This window comes from Chenopodium album, chromosome 20 (assembly GCF_948465745.1).
Source record: "Chenopodium album chromosome 20, dcCheAlbu1.1, whole genome shotgun sequence".
Taxonomy (NCBI): Eukaryota; Viridiplantae; Streptophyta; class Magnoliopsida; order Caryophyllales; family Amaranthaceae; genus Chenopodium; species Chenopodium album.
In genome coordinates this window covers 39,637,067-39,649,718 of record NC_137853.1, presented here as the reverse complement: position 1 = coordinate 39,649,718, position 12,652 = coordinate 39,637,067, and the positions used below count along the sequence as shown (strand labels likewise).

Below are 12,652 nucleotides of genomic sequence, written 5' to 3'. Positions count from 1 at the left end.
GAGGTATTCGTATTCGTATTTGTCTACTCGACAGGACAGAATACAGGACAATAATGTATGTGAGATTTATTTTTGAGTATTTTGTTTTAATCCGACTGATTAAAATTAGTGACATGTGATAGAGTGATATATAAAGAGTTCCATGTCAAGGGCTTTATTTAATTATCTAAATTAGTTGGCATCAAAAACATCTACAAGATACCAAAAAAAATACGTAATTCGTAAAATTTAAGAAAAAGAAGTTCATGCAATTATTAAAACTATGATTAATTAATGCGATTATTATATACGTTGGGTGAGAAATGCAACGAGCAATAAACGTTAGAGATGTGATGCCGTGGTGTTTGATTAGTGTGTGAGGTGGGTAAGGGTAAAACGACGACGTTTTTGCATGTGGAACAGCAAGGATTGTGGACCCCACTCACATAACAATATGAAATGGTGTTAGTGGGCCACCTTGACTTCGATGATTGTTGGATTAACACATAATAATGGCATATAAAAGAAAATAAATAAATAAAATTAATAAAGTAAATTATTTTAATAATTATATTGATATTACAGAGTGGAAATTATTCTCACATGTGTATGATTCCCATAGATGAACAAGAAAAGATGGTGATGGGAGTTAGCCGACTGTCATCTTCAATCAATTTCTTATACTCTACATTTTTGTGATGCAATATGGTAATGTGAAAATGTTCATTTTTTTTCAGGAAAAATACAAATAGTAGGAACTTTGTTTTGTATGTTCTTGCCTTTGGTGCAACTAATCTTAATTTTCTTGTATATCTTTGATTTAAGTAAGTTATTGATATACTTATATTAACATAGGATAAGGTTACTCTCAATTTGCATAGTTTTATTTGAGTAGGTTGATTGGATTGGAATAAGTTTTACTTTAGTGAGTGGGTTTTTTCTCTTATTGATGTGATTATTGTATTTAGCTTGACATTATTAAAGTAGCTTGAATTATACTACGTATAACTTGTGTGAATGTATGATGTAAAAAAGGATATGTTTTTTTGTTATAGCTATTAAAAAACAAAAAACTAAACAAACAATAAAAACCTCCCTTCATTTGTGGATCATTGTTTCATTTGCGAGAATCCTTAATGGCTAATTCTCAAATTCCGTCTTATTTTCTCATTCTAAAACATGTTAAATAAAGGTATAAGTTACATTCAATAGGAGATGTTGTCCAATTCATAAGAGCAAATATATTGTCATCTCAAAATCATATGATAAAAGATTAATAGGAGAACTTATACGTAACTTTTTTTTTTTCGATTCCACTAATTGTCTGATTGTTATTACTTATTAGGAGAACTAATATCTTAGCCTTAACTAATTATCTCTATTTTCTTTTATTAATTTGAGACACTTACATGTATTGTTTTAGACAGAAGAAGTTCAGATAATGTTTGATACCAATCTAAAATAGATTCGGTAGTTTGATATGTACTTATTTGTTAAATTTTGTATTCATACTGTAAACTTCTATGGTTATCTATTCGTAAAATACTCCATTGCAAATTGAAGTATATTATTCAATTATTAAAGTATCTTTAGCCGAATAAAGGGTCATAAGTAGAGCTGTCAAAAGCTGATCCGACCCAAAATACCGACCCTAACCCGACCTATTAACTGACCCGTCTGAACCCGAGACCTAATCCGACATAAAACCGTCCCTAGACCCGAGTTGACCCGAGTATTTGAGACCCGAACCCGAACATAAACCGACCTAGAGACGACCCAACCCGAATGTAACCCGTAAATTATTGACCTGAATCGAAATTGACCTAAACCCATTTTAACCCGTCAAAACCCGAATTCAACTCGACCTGTTCCGAATTCAACCCGACCCGAATAAACTCGGCCTGGTACAACCCGACTCGAATTTCAACCCGACCTATTACAAAACTGACCCGAATCAACCCGACTGGTTATTGAATCAATATGTATAGGTCGTTATCTCATGTTATAATTGGAACGGAAATTGAATCCTAACTCTATTCCTTCAATATTTCACTTTGAATTTTAAAAGGTTAGTTTCACAACATGTTTTTAGGGATGAAACATGTTTTCCGCAAATTATTGACTTGAACCGAGAACCCGACTCGAACTCGAGAATGACCCGACTTGGAAATGACCCGACTTGATTATAACCCGCAAATTATTGACTTGAACCGAACCCGACTCAAACCCGAGAATGACCCGACCTGATTATAACCCCTAAATAATTGACTTAAACCGAACCCGACTCGAACCCGAGAACGACCCTAACTCGTTTAAACCCGTAAAGACCCGAATTTAACCCGACCTATTTTTCACCGACCCGAATGTAACCCGACCTAAACCCGATAAGATGTAAGATCCGACGTGACCCGACTCAAGCATGATCCAACCCGAACCCGACCCACATATGTTATGACATTAACCCGACCCGATATGACTCGATTCACATTAACCCGACTCAAACCTGACCCGTTTACACGAATTGACAACTCTAGTTGTAAGTAGTGAAAAATATGTTGGAGTAATATTTATTTAAAATAAAATTGGGCTCGTCTCTTATAAAGGGCTAAGCTGGGCCCATGGACTGGCCAGCATAGCGCACAAAACTCAACAAAATCATTTCTTGCATGTACAAAAAGCCCAACGATTATTATAGCCGTTGGAGACGCCGAGACGATACTTTTCAAATGGTGGTTTTTGTGCCGTTGGAGTAAGTTTGACTAAATACAAGTATATACCCCCCCCCCCCCCAAAAAAAAAGTTTATACAGGGGACCTCAACCTCAAGCTCCATTCTATATGGACAAATTTTGAATTAATTAAGAGAAAGGAGTAAGTTTGACTAAATACAAGTATATATTGATTGACCTAAACCTCAAGGCAATAAATGTGTAGTACATTTGTGCGCATTTTATACTCATACTCTGTAGTGTGAGTTTTTCAAATTAAGTGACCAAGTAGAGGTGTAAAGATGACATTGAGTGGTATCGAGTTGTGCCACGTGCATAAGAGAGTAGACCTAATTACTAGTCACATACTCACATGCGGTGTCTTGAATTAAAATTGGTGGTCAAGTCAAGTAAAGTTTGGATGTGTTGTGTCAGGACATTCTTTCTAACATAAGTAGCTCATGGCTTGACGCACGCAATATTGTGTCAACAGTATTCAATTGTACATTTTCTATATTGGGTTTGGATGCCAAGGAATCAGATTACCTGCAAAGCATGTCATTTATGTAATACTTCATACCCGTAATATTTACGAATTGAACCACTGAAGTATCTGTCTATAAATGTACCTAGTGCTGTCAAATTTCAAATCGAAACCGTTTAATTGTCCGAAACCGACCGACCCAAATGAGAACCGAACCGATTAAAAACCGATTTTTTTGAAACCGAAAACCGACCCGAACCGTATTTTAGTAAACCCGAAACCGAATCAACCCGAATAATGTTAAACCGAATAAAAACCGAACCCGTTAACAAACCGAACCAAATATAAACCGAACTGAAAGAAAACCGAACCGAAAAAGAACCGAACCGTATCTAACCCGAAACCGGTTCCAACCCGAAACCGTTTAAACTGGCAAAAAAACCGCTTACACCGAACTGTTAGCAAACTGCTACCTGTTTGCACCGAACCATTTAAAAACCGTACTGATTGTAAACCGAACTGGTTATAAACCGAACCGTTTATGAACCAAACCGCTTCTAAATCGAACCATTTACAAACTTTTTTATATAATTAAATGGATTTTTTTTTTTTGACGGGAATATAATTAAATCGAACTGTTTACAAACTTTTTTTTTGACGGGAATATAACTAGTAAGATCAGTATGACTAAACTTGAAACAGAACATAATATGTATTTATAAAATCAATGAGAATTTGTTTATAATATGATGCCTAAATATGAAATGATTCGCGACTTTATATAAAACTTTTGAACGCAAAAGGTTAGCAAGTACTATCAAATTTCAAACCAAAACCATTTAACTGCCCGAATCCAAACAACTCGATAAACAATTTATTTTTTGAAACCGAAAACCGACCCGAACCGTAATTTAGTAAACTTGAAATGGAACCGATATGAATAACGTTAAAGTGGTTAAACACTTAAACCATCGAAGAACCGAACCAGTTATAAACTGAACCGAACCAGTTAAAAACTGAACCGAAAAAGAACCGAACCAGTTATAAACTAAACCAAAAAAGAACCGAACTGTTTCTAACCCGAAACCGTTTCCAACCCGAAACTGTTTGAAGCTGGATAAAAACCGTTTACACCGCACCGTTAACAAACCGCAACCCGTCTGCACCGAACCATTTACTACCCGGACTGTTTACAACCCGAACCGAATTAAAACCGTTTAAGAATAAACCGAAACCGAATCGAACCGATAACTATTTAAACCGAACCAAAACCGACCCGTGAGACAATTAAACCGATTCCAAACCGACCCGATTAAATACCGAACCGATTTCAAACCGAACCGAAACCGAACTGTCAAACTGTTTTGACAGTACTAAATGTACCTAAACAAATGTACACACCATTACCACAGGTCTTCAGGTAAGTCATAACATGCATTGGAATTTTTTTTATACACTCGGGTATACCATACATCCATAAATATTTTGTTCTCATTTGATGCTTGTTTTTCATTTAATCATCAAATGAAGAGCAAAAACTAACTTCGAATTAGTTGAATGTGCAGTACACCCGAGAATATATAACAATCTCTCTAAGGTTTAAGGTTTGTACATCTAGTTGTTTAAGTGCATCATAGATTCATAGCTCATCAGCGAACTAGCCACAAATTACAGTCCGGCCAAGCTTCTTATCTCCGACCTCTATGGATTACGGGTATATGGTATACGTTGATATCATCCAATTGTGTGTGTTGCACATAAATAAGGTTTGACCTAAGTGGTATGGATGGGTATAAAAATATAAGTGTATGTATGTATGATTTACAAGTATTACGTTAACACTCCATCCCAGCAATTCAGCAAAGTAAGTTGAAAATTAAAAATTCAATAATGTAGAGGCTGCATAAAGATTGATCATGTAAACTAGCTAGTTGTGTATTGTTTATGACATTTGATGACCAGCTACTTGGTTTGGGATCGACGACTCGTGTACTCATGTGCACACTTCTCATCTACTCGTACATAATTGAATATTAACACCCGGATTTGAAGTCTTAATTTATGAGTATTTTTCAGATATTTACAATTATTTGTTTTAATTTAATATTCTCACGATATTTATTCTTTTATTGCTAAAAGACTCATAGTTGCTAAGTGACTTCTTGTTCTTTTATGCTCTATTTAATTACTTTTTCAATTGCGATTACTTGCTCTAAAGGTTAAGTTGTTTAGCTTTGATGAAGAAGAACGAAGTAGTAAGCACCAATTTGAAGGTGATGATTCTCTTATCATTAACCCACACGCACTCCCAATGAATTTGTTTTGCAACAAAACTCGATGAAATTTATGATTCTAATAAAGTTATGTTTCTTTTATCTTATTATTTAACCTAATTACAATTTAATCACCAGCATACAAAATGTATTTAGACTTTATTGAACTAAATTTAGACTTTATTAAACTACTGTCAAAAATATATATTTTGCGCCTTTTGGCCAACTAATCAATATATATATCAAAACTCAATGGTATGGATTGCAATCTTGCCACGTGTCGACAATCTCGCCATGTGTTGCCATGTCACATATTATTATCTATAATAATATTATTAAAACTCAGTGGTATAACATGGTATTGCCATGTGTCATCTCTCCCTTGATGTATTTGACGCCACATAAGCAATATAATGACATGTCAAGACCTATTCATCTATATATACTAAGGGCCTGTTCACATTTACTGAACTGAGCTGAACTGAACTGAACTGATTAGAGCTGAACTGAACTGAAATTAAGTAAATGTGAACAGGCCCTAAATGTCAAAATTCAAATCAAATTTATGATTGAGTTATAATTTGAATCCTTAATAAACTTAAGACGAATTTAACATCAAACAATCAATGCCTCTTAATAATTATTGTTCTCAATAGAGTGATTTAAACTACGTGTTGTAACTTTCTAATTTGATTGTAACACTTCTTATATTGCAACTTTGTATTATTTACTTAATATATATTGTTTTATAATTTTGTATTCAATTAATAAGCAAGCCTTAAATTCATTTTATAATTTTAACTTCAATTCACCGCTGAAATTTTGTAATATTTGATGGGCATCAAATATTCCCAATATGAAATTTTTAGTTTCCTCCCTTTAATGTCTAATCAAATTGACAAATTAAACATTCAATATTGATTTTTTTTTTTTTTTGAAAAAAATAAGTATATTAACCGATTTATTTAAAAGTTTGTCTGAAAAGACAAGCAATAACCCGGGACATCGTCCGGGCCAAAAACTAGTTTGTATTTAATCTCAAAGCTATATATTAAACCAATTTACCCTTATTTTAGGTGAAGGAAAAAGAATCTAAGTAGTTCTTTTAAAACATGGCGATAATTGTATTGAATTATCTTACTAGTATTTTATTTTCTTTTAAGGTAAGGAGAAGAGTTATATCAAGTTGGATCCTCTCACAAGTTCACCTGACCCAGGTTTTGCGCGCTAGGTTCTTTGAGAGTGGGGGGAAAGGGTACGTAAATAAATCACGTATCTCTATCCCAAGTGCTTATAGCCTTATATTGAGGTTTGGTTCCACAATCTCAAAGTTGTGAGATGCAAATTGCAAACCTTACAAATAGACTTAAGTTTTGTTTGGTGATTATTTTATATTGAATACTTTTTATAATTTGCATTGAAAATCACATATCTAATTAAGCCCATATGATTGCGTTGTTTTTGACATGCAACGATGCAAGTTTTCTTTATAATGTTCAATAATGGTGTAACTAAAGAGCCAAAACCAAGAAACACCAAGACCTTAAACTAAGATCAAATTTAACCTCAACCTCCCTTTGGTTTCGACTTCTCCTCCTTCCTTTATTTAGTTCGCGAGTACTATTGGTACTGTCTTCTCCCAACTTCTAAGACATTCTACAGCTGAATAAACTTTTCAAGCTAAGTTGAAGAAATTCTATTTGATTCTTTAATTACAAAATAAAGGTGTTTCTCCTTTTTTTTAAAAAAAAAAATAAAAAATAAAGCAAGGAATGTATAAACATTAAATTAAATAAAAAAAATGTTTTAGTGAAATATTTCTTCCAATCCTCTTTATTCTTTTAATTTGAAAATTTGACACTATTATAAGCTATTAGAATTTCATAATTACTTCAACATTTAAAGATAACACTAGTATTTAGGCCCGGGCAATGCCCCGGATCATTACATGGTATTGCGCTAAAGTACGTTTTAATTTATGAGTAAAGTTTCTGTAAGTGTGATGTAGCTTGATGGTAAGACACTTAGTTTATGAGTAAAGTTTCTTCATATTAGCATTCAATATTAACATGTTGCATTCAAAAAATAACATAGATGTAATGTAGCTTGATGGTAAGACACTTAGGCCTTGTTTGGCAAATGGCTGTTGGCGGTTGGCTGGTTCACTGGGCTTGTTTGACCAGCTGGAATGTTTGGTTGTTTATAATGGCTTTTGAAATTGGTTGTTTAAGGTGGCTGTTTATAAAAGTGTGTGGTAAATTAATTGTTAGTTGTTGGCTGTTGGCTGTTTATTAGATAGTTTGTGGGCCAACAAGCCAAAAGCCAACAAAAAAGCTACTCAGAGCAGCTTTTTCATTTTGGCTTAAAAGCTAGCTTTTTCGCTGACTAAAAAGCCAATTACCAAACACATTTTTTGGCTGTTTGACCACCTAAAAAAGCCAAAAGCCAAAAGCCAACCAAAAAGCCATTAAAAAGCCAATTACCAAACGTGGCCTTAGTTTTACCATTAGAGGTTGTATGTTGGAATCTCGTGGGTAACGTTTTTTTTATCATCCATTGAAGACATTTGACATGTAATGAAAACATATGGAGGAGAGCGCCACATGGCACGTACACTTTGTTTTATACGCCTTTTAATATATAGTATAGATAGATAATTACGAGTTGGTAACATTCGGATAACATTAAACATATTACGTAGTAATTACAATTTCAAAGGTATCAACTAGTCGGCCAAGTACATGTAATGTTTGTTAAAATTATACTCATACCTCGTACTCCTTATATATACTTCATATTACCTTTAAAAACATATGCGGAGTAAATGACTTTAATTATATTTTTCCAACAACCATTTTCGTAGAACACGAAAACTATCAACAACTAATATGACAGCTAACTTTTACCCGCTAACAATTTACTCGTACAACCACACACGGCTCAACCCGTGAGTCCGTGAGACCGTGACCACCAATTTGTTAGTTCTCTATACTACGGGCCTGTTCTCTTCCGTTGAAATTCAGTTCAGTTCAGTTCAGTTCAGTTCAGTTCAGTTCAGTTCAGCTCTTATGTCTAATGATATTGCTAATGATATAAAGCCAAATTTCATTCTTTTAAGCTCTTATTACAACGACGCAACAAATAATAATAATAATAATAATAATAATAATTATTATTATTATTATCAATAAATAATAATAATAATCATGAATAAATAATAATAATAATAATAATAACAATAATACCAATAATAATAATCAATAATTAATAATAATAATAATAATAACAATAATTAATATTAATATTAATATTATTAATAATAATAATAATAATATCGATACAATTCATTGTTCAAATGGTTCTATTTTTTTGATACACATTTCTATTGTTAATCTTATTGAGAAAATTAGAGTACTACACAACTTAAACTAATTTTCATAGTCAGTTAGTTCTTCGTCTTCTTCTTGTCCACCAAGCTCCTCCATTACCTCGGCATTCCTCTGAACTGACTCCCATATCTGATCAGTTATTTCTTGTCGGACAATATCCATAGCTGCTTTTCTGCTACATGTAAGTGTTTTGTGTTCTTTTGTCATAATACTATTTTATTTTAAAATTAAATAGTATATGTGTTTAAAATATTTAGAGGTTTCAAGTTTTTAATATATTTTCCATAAATTTATAATTATATTATAAATTTTATAATTATGTCATATGAAATAGTACATTTGTATATACACATAGGTATAGTAATATATAATCAAAGACCACTAATCCGTAGTTAAAAATCACTAATTAATAAGTTCAGTTCAGTTCAGCTCAGCTCAGCTCAGTTCAGTTCAGTTCAGTCAATCAGAACAGGCCCTACATGTGTCCAATATACGAAGCGATTGGGATATCCTAGTATTCTTGTATTTCTGTTATAGTAGTACCTTAAAAAAAGAAAATACATGTCCAATCTCAATCAATGATGTACGACGTCGTATACATACAACAATCCAATTTTGCAATATTGCAATAATATATAGATAATGGATTTAGCTTTTAGCCATCTTACAAGTTCTAACCTTTGAAAGAAAATCCTAGAATTTCATCTTTAATAATTCCATTTTATCTTGACTTTAATTTTTAATTTCATTTTTAACGCACATTTCCAGAATCTTCCACCTCATGATCCTCTCCCTAACACCGCCTTCACAAGAACGGTAGAAGTAGAAGACTTCTCAAGAACTTTCGTTTCGCTTTCTCTCTCAATAAAACCCACCAAATTCTCTCATTTTACAAGAAAACCCAAACCCAAATACCCAGGAAAACCCAATTAAAACCCCTGATTTTCTCTCTCATCTAAAATCAAGTAAGAAGTTACAGTAGAAATCATGTGGCAATCTGGGAAAAATGATATTGAAGGAGGATCATCACAACTTTACCCTGTGATGCTTGAAGACCCAAGACTTCGATGGAGTTTTATTCGAAAAGTTTACTCAATCATCGCAGTACAATTGCTTGCTACCATTGTTGTTGGTGCTATTGTTGTTTCGTATAAACCAATTGCTCATTTCTTTACTTCTAGTAGTGGTGGTCTCGCTTGTTATATCATTCTCATCATTACCCCTTTTATTGGTAATTTTTGTCTAACCCCTTTTATTGGTTTTCTGAGTTGTTTGTGATTTTTATTTTTGTTGGAATTTGATTGTATTGTTGGTGGATTGAACTGGGTATTTGTTTAATTTTTCTGGGGTTCTTTTGTTTTTTTTTGTTGGGGGATTGAATTGGGTTGATTGCTGTTAATTTTTCATATGGTTTTGGTTGAATCATTAAAAGAATTAAATGGAATTGGCATCATTTTTTATGTTTTGTTGGAAACTTGGAATGTTAGACTAGTTGTTGGATGATAATTCGTGGGTTGATTAGCATTTTTAGTAATGTTGTTGCAGATGAATTGGGTAGGCATTGTATGACAATTAATGAATTTTATTTTGATGATTTTGCTAAATGATGAATGTGATTATTATAATGATCTTATTAATTAATTGCTCATTTTATTGTGAATTTTTTGTTGAAGAACTGTTTAGAATGGTAGGCTTTCATGGTGTGGCTAATTTGGTGTGATTATTGTGTTGTAGTGCTATGTCCATTGTACTACTATCATCAAAGTCATCCGGTGAATTATCTGCTGCTTGGGATCTTCACTATCTCGCTTGCCTTTTCCATTGGGTTGACATGTGCATTCACTAGCGGTAAGTTCTCCTTGCTCGTTTCGTATCGTTTCATTGATAATAGTTTTCGTTCTGCCATGGATGATAAATGAAATTTGATTGAAGCAAGATTGACAAATTTTTCCTTTGATGTTATGTGGGTTTTTTTTGATCAAGTAGTTGCCTTTGTTTGAGTATCTTTAGTAGGTTAAATATGTGGTAATGATGGATTACTTTCTTGCAAGCAACCATTATCAATTATTCTTTGATGTCTTAATGATATAATGCACTCCTTGCAATTACTTGCTTAGTTTTGAGAATCTGATACTGGGATTTTGGGACAGTAAAAGTGAAATTTTCATTTAGTATTATGAATTGTAGACGAACATATATACACTCACATTGCTTTGTATTACTGTCCAAGTGAATCTATTCATATCTCGGTAGCTAACTGTACAAACTTAATTTGGCGGTAATATAACATGTTAACCGATGTTTTGTGTGCATTAAAAGAAGTGATGACATAAAAAACTAGGAGGTTTCCATGGGACATAGTTCAATGCTGGAGACTGATTGAATGTATTAGCTGCCTACCTATTTACCAGACTTATTTTTGTTGCCGTTTTGTCTAAGTTATTGTCATTCTTATCTAATTTCTGTTTGGCAATCTGTTCTGGTTTTATTAAACTTACCTTCTGAATAGGTTATTGCATGTGATGCAAGAAACTAGCTTAATTTGGTGTGCTTAAACTCACTAAAACTTTTTAATGGACAGGGAAAGTTATTTTGGAGTCTGTGATTTTGACGACTGCAGTGGTTCTAAGTCTCACTGCGTACACATTCTGGGCAGCAAAGAGAGGCCATGACTTCAATTTTCTTGGTCCCTTCTTGTTCGGAGCTTTGATTGTGCTAATCATATTCTCTTTGATTCAGGTAGAGTGCTCTTCAGCTGTTTAGTTTTATTTTTTTTCCTTTCCAAGTTTGTTCAACATTCTGAAAATGCTAAATTCTATCATTACAGATATTCTTTCCATTGGGCAAAATTGGTGTGATGATCTATGGTTGTGTGGCATCCATCATCTTCTGTGGCTACATCGTTTATGACACAGATAACCTCATCAAGCGATACACCTATGACGAGTATATATGGGCTGCTGTGGCATTGTATCTCGACATTATCAACCTCTTCCTTTCTCTGCTATCAGTTTTCAGAGCTGCTGACAGTTAGGCGAGAGAAACTTAAAACTTTTGCCTTTGTGCCCATTAAAAAAAAAAATGTTCCCACTTTGTAAGTACATAGTTATTTTGTTATTCTAGCAGGAGAAAAATTGATACTATGGGCAAAATTGTACACTAATTTCTTTTCCAATTTATACTGTTTTCATTTTATTTAGCCCGTGTTGTATAAAATGCATTCAATTGTGAAGCAAGTTCATCTTGTCTCTTTGATGCATTGTGTTAACTTTTAGGCCTTTACAAAGGAAAGGGCCTTAATAAAGGATGGATGTATTTTGTCGATGTCGGTAATGCCAGATTTGGTAGATGGTGCCACTGAAAGGGAAAGGATGTAGTTTACTCAAACAAATGAACTGCGGAAGTTTCCTTCCAGCTGACCAAGATTTCTGTTGAAAATTCTTAATTATTGTATGAATCTGTCCATGTGAATTAGAAATGCTAGTAGATTGTGAAATATAGGAGAGGAACAGCAAGTTACAGAAACATTATGCCTAGTTCAAGGCAAGTAATCAATGAGTGTAAGCAAGGTTTTCGAGATAGCTTGATTGGTAGTAGAAGTATCAAGATATGCTTATTAATTGTAATTACTTGGGTGTTACTTCAGGAAGAGGATTTCATCATTTACAGGCTTACAGCACGAATCATCCTAAGGTTATTGGTACATTATAACAAGGAATGACATTGAACCTAGAAGTCTTATCTGCTGAACATGAGAGGATTGCAAACAAAGTCAACAAACCCATTACTTTTTTCTTAGCTTTTTACACATTAGACTTAT

At 33.4% G+C, this 12,652-nt stretch overlaps 1 protein-coding gene across 1 annotated transcript; it reads left to right on the top strand.

Moving 5' to 3' along the window:
* Positions 1-9,532: 9,532 nt before the first annotated feature.
* LOC145597815 (protein LIFEGUARD 2-like) lies at positions 9,533-12,156 on the top strand. Its single transcript, XM_081654061.1, has 4 exons — positions 9,533-10,063; positions 10,567-10,680; positions 11,414-11,571; positions 11,660-12,156. Exons 1-4 carry the CDS (start codon positions 9,820-9,822, stop codon positions 11,864-11,866), a joined length of 723 nt encoding a protein of 240 aa, XP_081510187.1. The 5' UTR covers positions 9,533-9,819; the 3' UTR covers positions 11,867-12,156.
* The last annotated feature ends 496 nt before the right edge of the window (positions 12,157-12,652 follow it).